The sequence below is a fragment of the Mytilus galloprovincialis genome, chromosome 2 (genome assembly GCF_965363235.1).
Source record: "Mytilus galloprovincialis chromosome 2, xbMytGall1.hap1.1, whole genome shotgun sequence".
In the NCBI taxonomy this organism is placed as follows: domain Eukaryota; kingdom Metazoa; phylum Mollusca; class Bivalvia; order Mytilida; family Mytilidae; genus Mytilus; species Mytilus galloprovincialis.
In genome coordinates, this window is record NC_134839.1 from 59,543,809 (window position 1) to 59,566,719 (window position 22,911).

Here is a 22,911-nt window from a genome sequence, read left to right on the forward strand (position 1 = left end):
TGAAAAGGGTACAAAATCTGCCCTCTAATGATTTGATAAAATATATCTAAATAACATGATAACAAACACTGTTCTTCACCAATTGTGAAAAGTTATCTACATTGACCTCTTCGTCGTCAAAGAATATAACTTTTGTGTCTGTACTTGTTGAAGCCATTGTATCTACTAACACGGGACCATCTGTTTCAATGTCATTGGTGTCATTTTCTACATTAACTTTTCCATGTGGTCCTGAATCTAACATATCACCTTTGTCTACATTTATAAAATCCTTTCTGTCATAAAATATATCCAAAAATGTTTCTGCTTTGTCATATCCACAAATGATAACGTTTCCTTTTCTTGCATATTTGTTCGGCACAATTTGAATGTCGTCAGACTTTTCAATAAACACATCAGTTAGTCCAAGCCGTTCTATTTCAATTAAAATTGTTTCCATGTTCATCTTTGATGGTCTGATCGCACTTATAATAAATAATTGGCATTTTAAGTCATTCTTCCACTTTAGGAGTATACTCCTGTCGACTCCAGTCTTTAAGGTGCGTTTTTCTGGATTGTACTGCTTCAGAGTATTGTCCCAATCAAACACTACTGCAGAGGAGGATGAGACGGTACTCTCCTTAATATCCCCTATAGATATTTTATATATACTTGAAGAAGGAGCGGTTGCCATTCGATGCGTTTAAAACAATTTGCTCCTTTGTGGACTTTCGGAACCTGTAATTCAAGGTATATGTGTAAATTAAAAAGATATACATATAACTATGTTTAAGAACGTGGAATTGTATGCTGCGACTGTCATACAAGTGAGAGATTAAGCTAGATATAAAACCAGCTACTTAAGAAAATACCTGTACCAAGTCAGGAGTATGACATATATTGTCCATTCGTTTGATGTGTTTGAGCTTTTGATTTTGCCATTTGATTAGGGAGTTTCCGTTTTGAATTTTCCTCGGAGTTCAGTATTTTTGTGATTTCACTTTTTATATAGGCATTACATTATTTAGTCTTAGATGTAAGGTTTTTTAATTGGTTGCTATTGGCTTTGGACTAGCTGTCAGTGACTGCGAGTACTCGATCAGATCTGTTCCTAAACTCTTTTTGTTAATGGGATGTACAACTATCCGGCCACGTTCACTGTTTTTTTTTTTTTTTTTGTTAGATGTATTTCTATTTGAATCTATCTGATGAGTTAATCTTTTTTCAACTGATTTTTATTTTTATTCTTTAACTGCATGTTAATGAACTTTTACCAGATGAACTTTTGTAGGATTTCATCATCCGCTTTAGAAGTTATCTCCCTTTTATTGATTTTTTTCAACATGCCCCCCCTTTTTTCGTTGTTTTTAAAGATATCATGACCTTATTTGGAAAATTGATAGCTCTCATCATGATGTATTACCATATGAGGCTGAATAGGATTTCATCGTCACCTATGAGAGTTATATCCCCTTAAAACAATTTCTTTCCTATGCATTTTTCTCAAAAAGTATTAGAGATAGAATCGATTTGAAAACGGCAACATGTACAGGAACAGATGGCAATGTTAATGAACACAAACAATAATTTTGTTATTAACCCTTATAGGGAGTTATTTCTCTTGAAAGATTACACTCAATTTTTGAAAAATTCTAATTCTAGAACGGGAAGTCATGGCGACTTGGAACCTTCACCAATAATCTTTAATTCATGTGACCTTCAATATGCACCCAAGGTCAAAGGTCGCTGAGTGCAAAAACAAATTACGCTGCAATTTCAAGCTTACATATGAAGAAAACGATAAGACTTTGCTGCCTACATACAGTGTATAAAATGTTCCTCTCAACGAGCCCTACATTTTATACAATAAGCCCAAAAATGTCCGACCGTCTGTTCAAAAGTTATAACGGGATGATTCTTAAAAGTATAGTTTTGTGTGTATATCTTTTTAAAGGTAACAGATATCAACCTACTATAAACTGCAAAGATGATCAGTAATTCAAGACCTTTAATTTAAGGTCAATGTTAGGTCATGATGAAATTTCACCTTGACCTTCACAGTATACTATGACCTTGAACTTGTGATATTTGAAAGGTCAAGTGGTCCTGAGTTGAATGGTGGTAGTCCCATGTCTCTACGACTTCCGGTTCTCAAGTTTGGTATTGCATCATATATTTCATGATTCATAGTGACCTTGATGAACTTTGGAATTGTCCCATTTTTTTTCGACAATGTTTTCCTTTAACTGTAGATCATTTATCACTTACCAGATTTGAGATATCTGCTGTCGTTTTAGAGAAAATTCAGATTGAAGTTTTGCGAGCGGATACATGTTTTTCTGAATCAACAACAGGTTACCAGCTAAAATGATTTAGAAATTGAAGAGGTTAACATTGTTATATGTTTGACCAAATACCCAAAAAAATCCATGAAACAAACCCCAAAAATCAATGTTTTGCATTGACTTTGTAAGTTTCATAAGGCAGCAACCATTTGATTTTCTGGGGGGGGGGGGGGGGCTATGGTTTTTTTTGGAAAAAAAAGTTTGTTTCCAGTTTTTGGAGAAAAAAATAATTTGTTTTTGATTCTGAGAAAAAAAAATTGTTTGTTTCACCCTCAGCTGCCACTATATGTAATGCTAAAATTAAAAAAGAAAAAAATTGTTTTCGACTTGTAGCGAAAAAAATAGATGGTTTTTCGCCGTAGGCGAAAAAAAAAATTTGTCCAGAAAAAAAAACCATAGCCCCCCCCCCCAGAAAATCAAATGGTTGCTGCCTAACCTCTTTTTATATAGTTGATATTGCATCATTTTTAGCACTTTGTCGAATGGGGTCATTTGATATATCAAATTGAAGTTCTCAATAAACTCTACTTATAAATTAAAATTTTAAACCCCTTTTTCATCCAAGGGGGAATGGTGGGGTCATTTAGTGCAAAAAAATTCAAATTTCTCGAATGGTAAGGTTGTCGCATATCAAATGATAGAACATAAAGCGTACATTTCAAATTTCAAATTGACGTCCCCCAAAAATGTGCAAAAAATAAATTTTCTTTTAAGATAAGGTTGTTGTATAACAAATGAAAGGTCATGATGTGTACATTTGAAATATCAAATTCCTGACCTCCAAAAATGAGTTGGATGGGGTTACCTGTATGAAATATTCCAGGTGGAATGTACACGGAATATAGTAGGAATATTGGTCTGAATTCCTACCACAAAAGAGTGATATTCCAGTCAGACAGTAGTAGGAATCCACACGGAAAATAGCCGAAAAATTTAAATGAGCAGAAATTTCTTAGTAGGAATATTGTATATTCCTGTATATTCCTACCAGGAATATTGTATATTCCTACCAGGAATATTGTATATTCCTACCAGGAATATGCAAATTAGCAGGAATAATTTGGTAGGAAAATGAAATTCCTACTAGAAAACCTAGTAGGATTTTTTTTTAAATTCCACCCAGAAAAAATATTGTCTGGTAGGAATCTAAAAATATACAAAAAGAAGTGTATATTCACAAATACACAACTGGGTCAATGATTTAAGTTTGAATCTCAACAACAAAGAACAAAGGAAATTCATGGAATAAATTCATTTTTTTAAAAATGGACTTTTGAAATGTATAAGGAAACTGCAATATATGCAAGCTAGAAATTGTGTAATACATAAACATGAAGAAAAGCCAAAATATGCCTAGTTGAAATTTAAAGTTATTCAAATAATGAGTGAAATTATGTACTATTGTTGAGTTAATTGATAACTGAATATTTTGGCAGGCAGCTGGTAAAAAATTATTTTGAATGTATAAGAGTTACCTTCAATCTTCATAAGCTACATGTTCTTACATTTCTATATTGTAGTTGTGTGACACTAGCTTGCAGCATTGTGTTCCAACACAACTTTTCATTCTTTTCCCCTCCAACTTTTGAATTTTGAACTGGAACCTGCTTGCATGTAACACTGCAAAATGTGTGTTCTTAGCAAACAGGAATCCAGTGCAAGATAATTCCAGGTAGAAAGATTATCTGGTAGGGAATCTATAAATTCATTCTGGTAGGAATCTTGTACAAGTAGTAAGAAAATAAATTATCAAATCAGATTTTCAAAACAGAAAATAATCCATACAGACTTTTAAGATTCCACCTAGGTAATAGGATTTTGGTAGTAGGAATATAAAAAAATCCAGTCAGAATTTTGTTCATTTTCCATGTCCGCCTACTTTCTGTGTGGAATCTTTGATTCTAGGTAGATTCCTACTTCATTCCTACTAGTGTCTAGGTGGAATCCTACTACATATTTCGTACGTGTATTGAGTGCAAAAATCAAACTTTCTAGAACATGGCGTTGTCGCATATCAAATGAAAGATCATCAAATCTATGTTACATATATCATACTTCCGAACTCGAAAATGTAGGCGGATGAGATCATTAAGTGTAAAAAGCGAAAAGTTTCAGAAGGTATGCTTGTTGTATATTTATTATATGTTATTGGCTTTGAAGTAGTTGCCAGTAACTGCAAATGCTCCCATATCTGTACTTTGGAGATGTTTAAGAGAAACCTACCACACGTCCGATCTGTGTTTTTGTTAAATTTATTACTGCTTTGTATCGATCCGATGAGTAAAGCCCTGTTCAACTGATTTTTATAGTTTGTCTTTATCTTGTATTGGTACACCTCTGTTCAAGCTTCAATGTTAGGGGGTGGTTAGCGCCTTCAAACTAGTTTAACACCGCCACATTCTGTGTCATGTCTATAGTCAGGAGTCGGTTATTCGGTGGCTGTCGTTTATTGCTGTATATCATATTTGTATCTCGTTCATTATTTTTTACACAAATCCGGCCGTTAATATAAAAAAAAATAAAAAAAAAGAAGATCTGCTATGATTGCAAACGAAACAACCTTTCACAAGAGATCAAATGACACAGAAATAAACAGCTATAGGTCACCGTACGGTCTTCAATAATGATCAAAGCTCGTATCGCATATTCAGCTATATGCAACTAGTAAAAGGCCCCGAAATCACAAATGTGAGACAATTCAAACGATAAAACTAACGGCTTAATTAATGTTAATAAAATTGACCCAAAAGAAAATATGCAACATACACGCACATACATACAGAACGTGTATGGCGGGGTTAAACATGTTAGCAGGATTCCAACCCTTCCCCTAACCTCGGACAGTGGTGCAACAGTACAACATAACAACGAGTCGTTGAAAAAGACTTAACTTATCAGATGGATACAAACAGAAATACATCTAACAAAACACAGAGTGGAAGTGGCCGGGTACTTGTACATCTTTACCATGCTTACAGCAAAATAATAAAATGTTAGTCCTGTCTCATACAACCTTTCGAATTAAAAAGCACAATGCAACTAGTTACTAAAGATTCCCTGAAATATTATTGAATTTTAGAGACTTACATTGATTGAGAGGACGAGCGGGGTAGCTCATGTACCATTTTAACAAATTGATTGTATAAACGAAATAGTGTATTTCATTGTGTAGTATGTTATGAAACAACAGAGAATCTATAAATAGGAGGTGAACAATGCATTAAGTCTGTACACGAATAAAGAATCCTTGAAACTTTCAGTCCATTTAACGGTTTTAGATGAGTTACAAACGAGAGAAGCCTACTCCTGACAAGCAAAAGGTGTACAAGTATATATATAATTCTAAAGTCCATTAAAAAAGTTAAAATCAACTTAGTCTAAAAACTATATGCAGTTTGATCGAAAATAAAATACAAAGATTTTTTTTTTTAGAAATATTGAATGTCATTGTATCCTTTATTGCAACAAACATATATATATATGCTATAGGAACGTAAACATATTTACAACATGACAAATGGTAAACAGCTCGGAACATTAAAAAGGGAGGTTGTTGTTTTGGTCTATACCATAGTTTTTCATTGTTGACTTTTGGAACAAGTCTCTGTATCTTCTGATATTTGAGTTTATATTTGCTTTTTAGGATTTATCCTTACATTGTTCATTAAACATGTTAAAAGCATAACAATTTCATATCATCATAGCAAATCGATCGTTCCACTCAAAAATTTGGCAGAATAATTAATTAGGTGCTTTGGAGCCGGAGTGGGACACCTTTTATTGGAACTATTTAGCACTGTTGTTAATAATATACATAGTGATGGTAAATTTGAGGAAACTGATCGAAGTATAGATTAATTCTAATTATAGAGGTAAATTCGTTTTGTTTTTTTTTTTGGGGGGGGACTCTCTTTTGATCTCTTTTTATAAAAAAAAAGTTATTAGACATATAAAAATGAAGCTGTCCGTGTTTAATAATAACTTGGGTACGACTTCGTAATTACTTTTATTTTCTCCGATTGCATGATGCCTTTCTGTGTCATGAGCATGCCTAAATCTCAGGCGGTTTGGGGGGGGGGGGGGACTTCAATACTTATTCGTTAGGGATGCCGCTGCCGCGCTGGGGTTTTGTTACCTACCCATGCATTTCATAAAACTTAGATCTTAAAAAAATATACCGGCTTTTAATATGTTGCGTAGTTGTAGAAATGTACTCTTTTCTCATATTGAAAGATGAATATTTGAGCACATGCAGGCACTTCATATATCCAGAAATCAACGCCACTTTGCTTATTTGAATATTATACTATAGAAATCGGATACCGGTCACGGAAATTATATTGAAATGATAGGGAATTTTGGAAAAAATGATTGTTTCAACTTTAATTTAAGTGATAGACAGGTTGCCGGGGCAGAAAATAAATATACACAACAATATGAAAGATTTTTTACTGTCATCAGTACAAATACCCGTGGGCATAATTGGAAATTAGCAAAACCTAGATGTAACACTTCTTTTCGATTAAGACATTTCTCACAACGAATTATTAATGATTGGAATAACCTACCAGTTGAAGTTATTTCATCAAAAACTGTGGAAGCCTTTAAAATTAGTATAGACCGTCATTGGGAGTCAGTCATGTATCAGTTAAGAAATTGATGAGGACACAAATAGTTTTCTATATAACTTTTTAATTGTGTGAAATATTGCACCAAATCATGCAGGATTGATGATTGTATCAGTTTTGAAAGTGTACCAAAATAGGGTGGGCTAAAAAGGATAGGATCCTTCCATATGAGCCCCACAACGATCTTACAGGTATCTTACAGGTATATACACCATTTAAACGAAACATAATGACTGTCCTTGTAAAAATCAAGGTTCCTGAGCTATTCTAAAAATCGAAGCGAGTGGCTTTTATCATTGCAGTATAAAATACAGGCTAAAATGGCTGAAACGTCAAATTTGCAAACTCCGTGTTGAAAATTGACTAACAAGGTCATTAGAAAAACAAGTTGCCGGGGTGAAACTTGAAACTTGAATGCAGAGGCGGATTTAGAGGGGGGGCCAGGGGGCCCGGGCCCCCCCCCTTTTTGGGAAAAAATTTGGTTGCTTATATAGGGAATCACTGAAGCGTGACTGAAGCGGGCCCCCTCTTAGGTCAGTTAGTGGACCCCCACTTATGAAAATTTCTGGATCCGCCACTGGAATGTCCAAAGAATAAACAAGTCCAAACCTTGTATGTGTAGTCGTTGAACTCTAGGTTCCCACGAAAAGTTAAAATGCCAATACTTCAAGAAGAATAAATACCTGAAAACACGAAAATTCACTAAATTCTCGTTCATTGTTTTGATTTTGACCGCCTGACAACTTTCCGGATATATCAGAGTGATTATAAACAAGGACTCTGTGACGGGCAACTTATAATATCCGTGTTTTAAAGATTTTAATGATATCAAGCCAGTCCAGTTCAAACTATAATCACGTGGTACAATTTTCATTTACATATTATGAATATTAATTAGGAAAAGCACTACTAATTTCTGGCTATGTATCTCAAATTAAGGAATATAGAAAACATATATTCTGAGACAAGTGCCTGTGTATTTGAGGCTAAGATTCCTTACATGTAATGAGGGGGAGGACAGGGGGGTACCCTTCTCCCTTCTCCCACCCCTCTTCTCCTTTCTCCTACCCCCGTTCTCCTTTCTCCCATTAGAATAAAACATCTCCTTTTGAGATATTTTTTCTTGAAATATTAGAAAAAAATTTAAAAGGAGAGATATTTTATTTTTTCTCCTTTCTCCAACTTTTTCTCCTTTCTCCCAGCCTTCCTCTCCTTTCTCCTACCCTCTTTCTCCTTTCTCCCACCCCCTTTCTCCTTTCTCCTACCCCCTTTCTCCCTGTCTCCCTTACCCCTGTCCTCCCCCTCTGTAATGTTTACTCACGGCGGCGATCGACTTTCGGTTGTGAAAAAATGACAAACTTTGAAAGCTCTTCATATCATAAGTAATTGAAACTTTATCATGTTTATTGGCCGCCGCCGTATAATATATTTCTGATATATTTTTCTCCAGCTATTTACAGTGATAGAGCTTATGTTTCCTGTTTACTTACGTCAGAGGCATACAATACAGTCAAGTGCAATGTATCTGCTTACATGTACGTCTACAATACAAATACAAATATTTTTATTGGCACAAACTCATCAGTGAAACTCATTAACAATAAATGGTTAAGACCTATGGAATTACATACAACTATAATAATTGACATGGTAGAATGAAAGGTTCCATGATAACATATCATGCTAAATTATGAAAAGTTACAAAATGATGTATTATATAAGTTCACTATTTCTTATATTTAGACATTCTACATGGTCAGGCTATAAATAAGACAGCTTCGAGCTCTAAACAGTTTACGTATTGCTCAACTGAGTCATATTACTACTTCTAGCTAACCTACGTTTTCTATGTTACATTTTGTGGACGGGTGCGGGCAGTGGCGGATCCAGAACTTTTTGTAAAGGGGAGGGGGGCGCGCTGAGTAACTGACCTAAGGGCCGGGGCTCTCTCCAGTCATGCTTCAGTGATTCCCTATATAATCAACCAAATTTTTCCCACAAAAGGGAAGACCCGGGCCAGCCAGCCCCCCCCCCCCCTGGATCCGCCTTTGTCGGGATCTTTTGATATCTGTTTTCCAAGGAACATATAATATTTATACTGTTGCCAGGTTTCCGAACTACTTGGCCAAATTTATCCGGATGTTGTTCAGGGTGAAACCGAAAAGTGTTTAGTTTTACTTTGCAAATGCTGTCAATCTTCCCTTAGATTTGTCCAACACACTGTTACCTGTAGACGATTCTTTTTTTACTGTAGTAAGTATCCTATCTACCCCTTAAACAATATACTTACGTGGGCACTTCGCTGATTGCTTTATAATGACACGAATCAGTAGTTAGAAAGCAAAGGGAGATAATTTTAACCAACATGGCTGACGTGTTTGGTCGTATGATTGTGGGCATTGTGTTCGTAACTAAATTATTTAACAATGCGTTTTACTTTATAATTATATAAATTTAAAGGGGCATTGGCTGTCAAATTCATGTTCACCCTTTTGACTGAAATTCTCATATTCGACTTCTAATACGAAACATGCTAAATTATAAGGGTTTATTTGGACTAGCTATGATAATATTCTGGTGAAGACTGGCCACAGTGAGACTGGCTGTGGCATGACTGGAATTTGCTTATTTATTATTTAAACTCTGCTGAACAGCTAATCAGACTACATGTAGAAATGCTACATTTATATACACATAATATTACATTAGACGTATGTTTCATTATAATACGTTATTCTGATTGTCTAACTGCACATCACATGTTAATCCTTAAGCAGTTGCATTCAGTGGCGGATCCAGGGGGGGGGGGGGGGGTTCCGGGGGTGCGCACCCCCCCTTTATTTTTGCCGATCAATGCATTTGTATCGGGACATATGTTTTGCACCCCCCTGCACCCCCCCTTTGCCCTGGGTAAGCACCCCCCCTTTCGAAAATTCCTGCATCCGCCCCTGGCATTACACAATAAAACTTATCATTCATGATGACACGAGGTCCCATAATAAAGTGCACAGGTAAATTAAATAAAAACTTGATGTAAGTCGTGTTTTCATGATACTAGCTAAAAAATGTAGTTATAAGTATTGAATGCTTCTTTTTGTAACTTCATAGAGGGTTGTAAAAGCGTTGACCGTGCGCACATTTTTAGAATGAAGCGCTTCTGCGCTTCATACAAAATGTACTTCGGTCAACGCTTTTACACCCCAATAAAGTTACAAAAAGAAGCATTCAATTCTTAAATATATTGTCATGTCAAATTACAATTTTAAGTCTTTATTGGTTCATACCTGTAGGGACTTTCTATAGTATAGAAAGTCCCTGGCTCATATTGTTTGCATTTGATGTTTTTTTACAATTTTTTTCTTACTTTAAACAATGTATAGATTTGCCGATCCACAATATATCTATAATAAAACAAAAAAATTGATAAAAAATGTAATAATCAAATGTCTATGAACTTGATGAACCGGCAAAGGATTAGGACATGTATGATATATACATTTGTTTATAAGGACTCGAAACACTCGAGTCTAGTGTTACATTGTATAGAATGTGGCGCCCATATTCGCCGGGGACACAATTTCGCCGTTTTATGATTTTGAGGTGTAAAAACTTTAAAGGATGGCTGAAATGGAATAAATATGCCGGTAATTCAAATTTCTAAAAAAAATATGATTATTATTTATTAAACTTTGAAAAAATTTCAGCACTTAATGCAAACGACCGAAAAATGAACAACGTTTTTCAGCCAATTTCCTGAATAAAATACACAATTTCAAAGAAGTATTTCTTTGTAACTCTTGTTGCCCTAAATTTCAGTTCTTTACACCTTTGAAATGTCTGCTATTTATCTATAATGAAATTGATTTGATAAATATTGTTTAAAGCTGTTAAAATAGATGTGTAAAAACAGCAAATATGTGTCCCCATTTGACGAAACATCAGGAAATTTCAAATAGCCTTTAATCTAACTTTTCAGATATTTTTTTTCAAAGAAACACGTTTTTAAAGCTAAGAATATTTTGCTTTTGATGTTATCTTCATATAGAAATATCAGTATACTTCAGAAAACATAAAGACCTGAACATATTAACTGCAGAAAACATGGAAAACAATGACGAAAATGAGCACCCCACTTAAATTTGATAACATACAAGACCCCCATACAAATACATACATGTACATACAATGAAATAATTACTTTAACAATATGAAAATAAAAAGACAAATATCCCACAGGACCAAATATGAAATATATGTGAAAATCTTTAGGTCACCATAATTTATAGCTTTCTACAATAAGTAATCAATACCTTATAGATATTAGCAATGAAAGCATAATATATATAAACAGGAAACATTTCATATTGTTTTATCATACCAACAACTCCGCTGTTGTATTTAATAATACAATTGTTTATTATTACAGATCCTGAAAAACATAAACGACTTTTAACGTGATGGTTTCTTTGAGAGGTATGTTTTATTTATTTATGAGGAATAATTTACTGTCACTGACTATTGTGTACATGTATATACACAATATTTACATGTATATTTTTGTAATTTCATTCCTTTTAAAACGGGCAGTGCATAAGAATGAAATTAGTTTCTCCTGGGTGTTTTCATCATATGTAGCATAGAGGGTGCTAGGTTTTTTCACTTCAAAATTTTTTTTGCGGTATTTTATTGCCTATGTAATCATTTAGCATGACACCGCCAATTTGAACAATCAAATTTTCTTGGTAAATTTTACTTCTGGTTAAAATTTATTCAGCTTTATATTTGAAGAGATTTTTGTTTGATACTGATGTTTGAATTATATATTATATGTGATTGAATAATGTTTATTTCATATTAAATATAGAGCATCAGTGTTGTCATACCACTATCCACTTTACAGTCTTTGGTATTTATTATAGCCTTTTATGGGGTATATATTCAGAGTGTTTATATAACCTCGGATATTTGGTATAAGTATTGGTTGTATCAGTCTACAATGATGGGTGGTTAATAAAGGGAGAACTGATTTTATCTTCATACATGTATCTGGACAGGGAATTTTATTGTTCAATGAAGTAGCCTATATAAGTTATCTCCCTTTAGCATGTTTAGCTAGACTTATTCTAATCTTTAACCAATTTTTTTTTCATTTCTATTTGACTGCAAATTTTTTTTTGGGTTCGTATAATGCTATGATGTAATTGTCGTCTGCGTCGTCGTCCAAAGACACATTTGGTTTCTGGACAATAACTTAAGTTTTAAGTGAATGGATTACTATGAAATTTAAATACAAGGTTTATAACCACAAAAGAAAGGTTGGGATTGATTTAAGGGGTTATGGTCCCAACAGTTAAGGAATAAGGAGCCAAAAAGTGGCCCAAATAAGCATTTTTCTAGTTTCCAGACAATAACTTGTGGAATGTTGTATGGATCTCTCTAAAATTATACCACAAGTTTCCATACCACAAAGGGATGTTTAGGATTGGCTTTGGTGGTTAGGGCTCAAGCTGTTTAGGTTATACGGGCAAAAAAAAGGAGAAAAACAGGGGTTTCCCTGTTGTTAATGGGCAATTACTTTAAATGTACAATGTTGTGTTTGAATTACCTCCCTTACACTGCTTTTAAATTATGTACATGTATAAAGAAATGTTGTATTGTCTTGAGGTGATTAGCTGTCAATTTAATTTTAGAACTTGCTGTTTTGAAAATGCCTATTAAGGTATATTAATTTTAGCCATGATTATGAATGTCATTTTCTATTTTAAGACTTATTATGTATTTAAATTGGTAATTATGGTTGCAAACTCCATTGGAAATTTGGATTGAGATTATGACCAAATATTGAGGGAAAGAATTTGGTAGAAAAAAAGGGGGGATAAAAGAAGAAATTGTGAGAGGGGGACAATTTTGCGCAAAAAAATGGGGGAGGACAGTCTGGGGTGTCAATTTGCAACAGCATAGTGTATTGCTCAAAAGCAAAAAAGAAGGGGTAGTCCAGTCAATCTAGCATAAATTTGACCCTAATCTTAAAGTAATTGCAACAGAAGATTTTTAATCTTTAGCATTATACCCCAAATACAAACAGAAAAAAGTCCCATAAAATCATACTTGAGGAAGACTAAAAACATCACCATTTAAAATCCTATGGAGATTTGCATTGAAAAGGGAGATAACTCTGCAAAAAAGGCAGAAATATCAATAAAATTACAAAATTATAACTTTACCGCTTCATTTCATCATAATGTATTGATTCTTGATATTCAAGCCATCTTTAGAGTATACTATAACAAACAACCCTAACAGTGTTTTCATATCTTCTATCAAGCTACCATCTAGATTTCGTAATTCATTAGTTCACCATTTATTGAATTTTTCAATATGTCAAGGTAAAGAATCTCAAATTTAATAAAAATAATTAAGCATGTGTTCTTCTTTTTGTGGTTTTTAAAAAGTCTCTTTAAACAAGTAAGATGCTGAAAAAATATAATATACAGTTATAAACAATACCAAATTTTCGTATTATTTTTTCAAAATAGTCACAAAGCCACAAATTTGCAATTTCTTTAATGAAAAATGCACACAAAAAATAATAATACCCATAACACTTCGGTTTTGTTCATTTTATGAGCAGAAGATTATATAATTTAGTCAAATACGAACTTGTAACCCCATCAAATATCATACTTTAAGTTTACATAAATTTTAAGAAAATCAACCAAAAACTGACCAAAAAAAGACTCATTTTTGCTGAGTTAACTCCCCTTCCAATCAATTTCCATAGGTATTTTAAAATGCTGATTTTGAAATTAGTTTGAGGTTAAATCTAGTAGTTTGACTGGACTAGGGGGGTAAAATTGAAAAAAAAAGAAATTGGAGGTAAAAATTGAAAAAAAAATTGGGGGGGGGGGGGTCAATTTGCAACAATATAATAATTTCAAACCTTATATGCTTATAACCAATTCTATGTTCTTTGTCTACAGTTATTCTGTGTCCAAACCTATATTGTGGCAAATATTGTGGCAAATATTTAATTACAATCCAAATTCAGACAAAAATGTCTACATAAATGTATATGCAGCTGATAAGTCCTACAATAGAGTAATGTCCAACATTCAAAACATTCTCAAATAGTTTGTCAATTTTCAATATGGTAATTAAGAAACATAACCTTAAGTTTAAGTGACTTTTAAAAACTGTACAGGTGTATGTAGAGGTAAAAGTTATAAATGTATTAATAATGTTTGCAATAGCAAATTTGAATTTATGCATTTTTAATTCAGACAGATGACAACTGTATTAAGACTCAGTACCATTCATTTCCATGTTGAATTTATATTATCTTTGGAACAAGTATTGAAAAGAAGGTAATTTAGTTATAAATCAAAATTTATATTTTGTAATTCTTGGTAGGTATTTTTGAAAATCAGAAGATGTGGTATGATTACCAATAGGACAACTCTCCACCAGTGACCAAATGACATAGAAATTTGTCATGTTTGTGCAAGCTTCCAATTGGCATATATTTGAAAATGCAAACATCGCAATGATACTGTACAATTTTTTTTACATACAGTTAAACATGTTAAATGAGTTGATATATATACACTAGAAATGGTTATGTTACAATTTGCCATATCCTTAACACTTATTGCACCTAATTCATTGCATTGAAGCTTAAGACTGCTGTTAAATTGGGAGAAATACCAGTAACATTTGGAAACAATGAGTTTTTCTTTTTTAGATTGAGGCAGGGAAGTTGCAAGTTTTATAGGTTTTGATTAAATGTCCTCTGAAGTTTTCAATAAATACTACTACATGTTCTGACTGGGATATGATTTAAGAATTGAACCAGAACTTAGACATGTTAGACATGCATTACAGTTAGTTTTTGCTGACTCTTCAAATTTCATTAATTAATGTATACCAGGCATACCGAATGAAAATCTGCTTTAGATTAGATTCATTCAATCAGCTGTGAATGAATTATTTTTTGTGGCATGTAAGATCTTTGGCATATTATCAAATCTGTCCACTACTTTTACTATAAACTACAAAAAATATTATTGGGTAAACCACAAAATTGATGCATGAAAATTTTACATTTAAGATCTTTACCCCAAAAAAACATTTAGCATTCTGATTCAATACAGTTGGATGAATTCCAAACCAACAAGAATTTTACTACATGTAAATGAGACATATCAATTACTTTACCAGTCAAAGATAAGACGTTCACTTAATTATTTAATCAGCCCATGAAAGTCTTATATTGCACACAAAGTGACATATTGCCATCATGATCAGAAAGTATTGTTGAAGTACAAACATTTTTAGCTCACCTGGCCCGAAGGGCCAAGTGAGCTTTTCCCATCACTTTGCGTCCGGCGTCCGGCGTCCTGCGTCCGTCGTCGTCCGTCGTCGTCCTGCGTCCGTCGTCGTTAACTTTTACAAAAATCTTCTCCTCTGAAAATACTGGGCCAAATCAAACCAAACTTGGCCACAATCATCATTGGGGTATCTAGTTTAAAAAATGTGTGGCGTGACCCGGTCAACCAACCAAGATGGCCGCCACGGCTAAAAATAGAACATAGGGGTAAAATGCAGTTTTTGGCTTATAACTCAAAAACCAAAGCATTTAGAGCAAATCTGACATGGGGTAAAAATGTTTATCAGGTCAAGATCTATCTGCCCTGAAATTTTCAGATGAATCGGTCAATCGGTTGTTGGGTTGCTGCCCCTGAATTGGTAATTTTGAGGAAATTTTGCTGTTTTTGGTTATTATCTTGAATATTATTATAGATAGCGATAAACTGTAAACAGCAATAATGTTCAGCAAAGTAAGATCTACAAATAAGTCGACATGACCAAAATGGTCAGTTGACCCGTTTAGGAGTTATTGCCCTTTATAGTCAATTTTTAACCATTTTTCGTTAATTAAAGTAATCTTTTACAAAAATCTTCTCCTCTGAAACTACTGGGCCAAATTAATCCAAACTTGGCCAAAATCATCTTTGGGGTATCTAGTTTAAAAAATGTGTGGCGTGACCTGGTCAACCAACCAAGATGGCCGCCACGGCTAAAAATAGAACAAAGGGGTAAAATGCAGTTTTTGGCTTATAACTCAAAAACCAAAGCATTTAGAGCAAATCTGACATGGGGTAAAAATGTTTATCAGGTCAAGATCTATCTGCCCTGAAATTTTCAGATGAATCAGTCAATCGGTTGTTGGGTTGCTGCCCCTGAATTGGTAATTTTGAGGAAATTTTGCTGTTTTTGGTTATTATCTTGAATATTATTATAGATAGCGATAAACTGTAAACAGCAATAATGTTCAGCAAAGTAAGATCTACAAATAAGTCGACATGACCAAAATGGTCAGTTGACCCGTTTAGGAGTTATTGCCCTTTATAGTCAATTTTTAACCATTTTTCGTTAATTAAAGTAATCTTTTACAAAAATCTTCTCCTCTGAAACTACTGGGCCAAATTAATCCAAACTTGGCCACAATCATCTTTGGGGTATCTAGTTTAAAAAATGTGTGGCGTGACCTGGTCAACCAACCAAGATGGCCGCCACGGCTAAAAATAGAACAAAGGGGTAAAATGCAGTTTTTGGCTTATAACTCAAAAACCAAAGCATTTAGAGCAAATCTGACAGGTGGTAAAAATGTTTATCAGGTCAAGATCTATCTGCCCTGAAATTTTCAGATGAATCAGTCAATCGGTTGTTGGGTTGCTGCCCCTGAATTGGTAATTTTGAGGAAATTTTGCTGTTTTTGGTTATTATCTTGAATATTATTATAGATAGAGATAAACTGTAAACAGCAATAATGTTCAGCAAAGTAAGATCTACAAATAAGTCAACATGACCAAAATGGTCAGTTGACCCGTTTAGGAGTTATTGCCCTTTATAGTCAATTTTAACCATTTTTCATAAATTAAATTAATCTTTTACAAAAATCTTCTCCTCTGAAACTACTGGGCCAAATTAATCCAAACTTGGCCACAATCATCTTTGGGGTATATAGTTTAAAAAATGTGTGGCGTGACCTGGTCAACCAACCAAGATGGCCGCCACCGCTAAAAATAGAACATAGGGGTAAAATGCAGTTTTTGGCTTATAACTCAAAAACCAAAGCATTTTGGGATAAAAATGTTTATCAGGTCAAGATCTATCTGCCCTGAAATTTTCAGATGAATCGGTCAATCGGTTGTTGGGTTGCTGCCCCTGAATTGGTAATTTTGAGGAAATTTTGCTGTTTTTGGTTATTATCTTGAATATTATTATAGATAGAGATAAATTGTAAACAGCAATAATGTTCAGCAAAGTAAGATCTACAAATAAGTCAACATGACCAAAATGGTCAGTTGACCCCTTTAGGAGTTATTGCCCTTTATAGTCAATCTTTAACCATTTTTCATAAATCTAAGTAATCTTTTACAAAATCTCCACTGAAACTACTAGGCCACAATCATCTTTGGGGTATCTAGTTTGAAAAATGTGTCCGATGACCTGGCCATTCAACCAAGATGGCCGCCACGGCTAAAAATAGAACATAGGGGTAAAATGCAGTTTTTGGCTTATAACTATGAATTCAAAGCATCTAGAGCAAATCTGACAAGAAGTTAAATTGTTAATCAAGTCAATATCTATCTGCCCTGAATTTTTCAGATGAATTGGACAACTGGTTGTTGGGTTGCTGCCCTCCAATTGGTAATTTTTAAAGAAATTTTGCCGTTTTTGGTTATCTTGAATACTATTATAGATAGCGATAAACTGTAAACAGCAATAATGTTCAGCAAAGTAAGATCTACAAATAAGTCAACATGACCTAAATGGTCAATTGACCCCTTAAGGAGTTATTGCCCTTTATAGTCAATTTTTAACAATTTTCATTAATTTGGTAAATATATGTAAATTTTTACCAAATATAGTTCTCTGTTACTAATGGGCAAAGTTCATTATAGATATAATTGTAAGAAGCAAAATCGTTCAGTAAAGTAAGAACTTCAAACACATCACCATCACCAAAATACAATTTTGTCATGAATCCATTTGTGTCCTTTGTTTAATATGCACATAGACCAAGGTGAGCGACACAGGCTCTTTAGAGCCTCTAGTTGTCTCATGTGAGCGGCCTGATTGGGGTGGTCTCATCACGATTCACGAGTTGATTTTTTGGTCAATCACGATTCACGGAAAATTAATTTCCATGATCACGGAACATCAAAATATACACAAAAAAAAATCTGTAGAAAAACGGATCACAATAGCAAAAATGTGCCGATCACAAAGAACAAAAATATCAGGCCCCTCTCATGTGTCTTCTGACCAAAGTATGATTTTCACATGTACATATAATATAATGTAATAATGGTTTGAGTTGATAATTAAAAAATTGAAAACAACACGTTTAATAATTTCATGTGTCTGAAGCACTTTTCTGGATTTACCTTAATCATTGAGGAACGCTCAAAGCCAAACATTTGAAATCTAAGGAATGTACAAGTACTGATACAGTTGAAGAGCTATATGACAAAAGTACCTAAAACAAATAGCTCAATTCATCTAAGGACAACTTTGCCTGAGGGAGTTGAAACCATTAATTACTTTCAACATACAATGTATATATTTATATATCTTTTTAACAGATAAAGAAATGAGTGAAGAAAATTGTTTTAAACCTACATACACAGAACAAAGGGAGATTGAATGTCAAACAGAATTAGTAGATGCACATTATGATGAAGAAGAAGATGATGATAATGACGATGATGGGTTGTATGGTCTGCTTAAACTGCCACAAGACAATGATGACAGTGATAAATACCCGTCAGTACAAGTTATCTCTAACCTTAACAAGGAACAGTTAACAAAAATGGAAAGCTTGAAGAAAAATGACTTCACTATAAATTCAAAGAACTTATTGCGTTGGACTAAGGTCATTACCCCGAGTAAATTTGCGGAGCAACCAGCAGAAGAAGCAAGCTGGGAAATTTTATCTAAAAATTACTCCAAAAAGGTCATTCATTCTGCCGGGAAACATAAGAAAGTGATAACAAAGAAAGCTAAAACAGCTAGCAAACACTTACAAAAACAAAATATTTCACTATTCAATAATTTACATGCCAATGATATAAAGATACAAGAAGAAGGAATGTTTATTGCTGAACCAATGGTTGCATTAAATTATCAAACTACTCAAATACCTACTCAATATTTGGACAATCAAAATACTCAGGCATTTAATGTTCAAAATATTATTTCATCAGAATCCATTTTGGAACAAAACAATTCATTTCAAACCACACCTATCCAAAACAAACAGTTTAGTGAAGAACACATTAATCAAGTTGTAATACCATTTGAAGAAAACACTGTTACACTAGGAGAACAATGCATTGAAGAGGAAAATAAACTTTACCAAACAGTTCCCTTTCAACATGAAACCATTACAGGAGTTGGAATATCCCAACAGCATATGAAACAAGAAAACAACTCTCATGTTATGAAAAACATTCATACTAATGTGCAAAATAATCAGAATACAGAAACATACCCAAAGCAACAACAACCATCATTAAATCTTGAAAAACTTATTGAGACCCTTAGGAATCATGGTAAAGGTATAAATACACTAGATCACTTACTGTCAAATGAAGAAGGGGAAATAAAAGTTAATGGTGCACCGCTAAAATTTATTCTTGTAGAGCAATCATCAGAAGATTCAAATTTACCTAACACAATCGAGATTTCTGCTCCATCAACTGAACATGATACAACTGGAAATATAAAGTATTTTGTTCATTCAAGCATAAAAGCAGACAACATTTCAGACATTGCTTCCAAGACAAATTCTAACAATATGAAAGCGGAAAGTGATGCTGATATAGGGTTTTTAGAAGAGGTTCCAGATGAGAATCATTTATTGAAGAAAAATTTAATATATAGTAGTGTGGACAAAAATAAACTGAAAGCAGATGAGTATCATGAAATGCTGAAAGCTGCAAACAAGATATTGCGAACAAAAGTCAGCGATGATAAAAACATGACCGACAAAGAGAGAAAATACAAATGTGACGTATGCACAGCATCATTTAAGAAGAGTTGTAACTTATCAGCTCATAAACGCATCCATAGCAACGATAGAAGATTTTCCTGTCACATATGTAGTCAGAAGTTCTATGTTGGAACTAAACTAAGATCCCATATGAGAATTCACACAAATACTAAGCCTTTTGTATGTAATATTTGTAAGAAAGCATTTCGTGAAAAATCTGTATTGAAAAATCATATCTTGACTCACACTGGAAAGAAAGAGTTTGAATGTTCTATCTGTAAGAAGAAGTTTTTCCGTAAAAGTAAATTGGATATACATATGAGAATTCATAGTGATAATAAGCCCTATAAATGTGAACACTGTAACAGATCATTTGCTGTCATTTACTATTACAGAAAACACGTAAAAAAACATGCGGTAAAGAAAGAATTTGAGTGTCATATTTGTAAGAAGGGCTTTCATTTAAAAGAAAATTATAACTGTCATCTTTTATCACACGATAAATCAAAAAGAAAACGGTGTGAGAAATGCTTGAAAACATTCATAAAAGACTCACTATTAAAGAACCACAACTGTTTAGGCATGCCTGTAAAGTCTGCAATGAGTCAGTTCCTCTGTGGTCAATGTAGTAGGAGCTTTAGTAGCAAATCACAACTCTTGATTCATCTCAAAGAACATCGAGGTGAAGACGTCTTTTATTGTAAGATTTGCAATAAACCATTCCTTCATGAATACTTACTTAAACGTCACAAGGTTGTCCACAGTGATAAAAAACCTTACAAATGTAGAGTTTGTAAAGTTGAATTCAGTTGGATATCCAGTTTGCGTACACATATCATGACAAAACATAAGGACAAGATCATGGAACAAGAAAAAGAAAAGAAAAACGATGGTGAAAAAGATCTGCATCTGGACATAGAAAGAATAGAAGTTGAAACTGAGTTAATGGAAGTGAAACCAGATACCCACTTGGATAGTCAGATATCTTCTCAAACAGAAAATGTATGTGCTGTATGCAATCAATGCAATTTAACAGAAGAATCCTTAAGAGAACACTATAGAACACATAACCTAGATTGGACACCATCCACTAAATATAATACGGAAAAATTACGACAATTTCATCAGAATGATAAGTTTGAGATGAAAAAAGTGGCTTCATTTCAGTGTGACAGATGTAAAAAACTGTTACCTGAAACTGAAAAAGAATCCCATTCCTTGGTTCATGCTAGATATCCCTTTACTTGTGGTTTTTGTTTCATGAATTTTGAACAGGAACACTATTTACTGAAACATTTAGAAATACACAAAGGAGATAAGCCACACAGATGTAATTTATGTGGAGAGAAATTTGCAACATTGCAGCAATTATCAACCCACAGAAAAAATCATGAGGAGGAAGAAATTAAACCCATCAAGTGTGATGAATGTGGAAAAAGATTCCGTAATAATTATAGTTTGAATTTACACAGGCATATCCATACCAACGAGAAACCATATAAATGTGATGAATGTACAGAGGCCTTCTCCAGAAATGATTATCTCAAAAGACATAAGGCAAGATTACATTCCGGGCAAGTCTTCCAATGCAACTGTTGCCCAAAAACATTTAACGAAAAATATGAGTTGACCAGACACATTCAGTCCTCTCACGTTAAAGACAAACCACATGTTTGTACAGAATGTGATAAGAAATTTGCTTTTCAGTATGAGTTAAAGAAACATTTGGAAACTCACAACAAAAATCTACCTTTTAAATGTAATGAATGTCCTAATGCGTATGAAAAAAAGAAACAGTTGAACAGGCACTTCAAAAATAAACACCCTCATAATGAAAAACAATTGGTCATGATTAATAAACTTATTTTATATACTGAGACTGAAAATGAGAATTTTGGTGAGCATATAGAAGAAGAAATAGTGGAATTTACACCAATACAATCATACAAGCATGAAATGATAAATACTTTTGAAACTGACATTAAATCAGAAACATCAACCAATCAGATTAAAGATTTAGGCAGAATTATTCAACAGAGCACACAAAGTGAAAATGTGAAACAAAGTGATTCTGAATTGAATGTAAGTCAATCTGCTATGCAAACACAAAGTAATTCTCCATGTTTGACTATCATCAGGACTGTTGATGATGAAGTGATTACGAATGATGTAGATAAAGAACCTGGAGAAATTGTTGTTGGTTCAATCAATCAGTCTGTACAGGAAAACTCAAATAATGAACATGAAATGTATATGACTGTAGACCAAAGCACAGTAGAAACAAAAATAGAACTTCCATTAGAAGTGTATAGTGACATGAACAATAGTGAAACTCCTTTTCAATACCTTGACCCTAAATCTGGGACTCTTTACCAAGTATCATCTGAAGTATCAAACACTTATGAAGTTGTTGTTGGAACTGAAGATAGTGAAGTTGTTAGTAAGGATACAATATCTGACTTAACAGAAATTGACAAAACTGATGAAAAAGAACATAGTTATGTTAAAGTGTCTAATGTATTCATTCCATCTACCAAGTAGGAAAACTCTAGTTATAAACTGATTAGTTATTTTAATGAATGAAGTTAGTATATTTTCATTTATTAAAATACTATTGTTATTGGATTGCTCTTTCAAATATTGTTGGGTAAAAAAAAAAAGTGAGGTGCTGTTTAATGATTGCCAATGAGATAACCAATGAGATAACTAATCACCAGAAATCAATGAAGGAGATTGTTGTAGAGCCTGCAGCTTTTGCCGCAGAAAGCCTGACATAGGGAGTAATTCGGCGACGGCAGCTTCTACAGCCGTGTAAGCTTACTTCTTTAAAGCTTTATATAATAGAAGATGGAAGATGCTTCATACTTTGTATATAGATGCCTCGTGTTACGAAGTTTCT

General features: G+C 33.6%; 1 protein-coding gene and 1 long non-coding RNA gene across 9 annotated transcripts; one reads left to right on the top strand and one right to left on the bottom strand.

Moving 5' to 3' along the window:
- Positions 1 to 11: 11 nt before the first annotated feature.
- On the bottom strand, positions 12 to 9,332 carry LOC143063993 (uncharacterized). 7 transcript variants are annotated; one of them, XM_076236470.1, is made up of 4 exons: positions 9,243 to 9,332; positions 8,443 to 8,493; positions 2,248 to 2,341; positions 12 to 717 (listed from the first exon to the last, which is right to left on the bottom strand). In XM_076236470.1, exon 4 carries the CDS (start codon positions 671 to 673, stop codon positions 47 to 49), a length of 627 nt encoding a protein of 208 aa, XP_076092585.1. In that variant the 5' UTR covers positions 674 to 717; positions 2,248 to 2,341; positions 8,443 to 8,493; positions 9,243 to 9,332; the 3' UTR covers positions 12 to 46. The 7 variants fall into 7 exon arrangements, with proteins under 7 accessions (XP_076092585.1, XP_076092587.1, XP_076092590.1 ...); XM_076236472.1 differs by lacking the exon at positions 2,248 to 2,341; XM_076236475.1 differs by lacking the exons at positions 8,443 to 8,493; positions 9,243 to 9,332 and adding an exon at positions 3,830 to 4,190.
- On the top strand, positions 8,976 to 22,637 carry LOC143063994 (uncharacterized). 2 transcript variants are annotated; one of them, XR_012975157.1, is made up of 4 exons: positions 8,976 to 9,205; positions 11,379 to 11,425; positions 14,233 to 14,316; positions 18,604 to 22,637. It is a non-coding gene; the product is annotated as an uncharacterized LOC143063994 (long non-coding RNA). The 2 variants fall into 2 exon arrangements; XR_012975158.1 differs by lacking the exon at positions 8,976 to 9,205 and adding an exon at positions 9,303 to 9,355.
- The last annotated feature ends 274 nt before the right edge of the window (positions 22,638 to 22,911 follow it).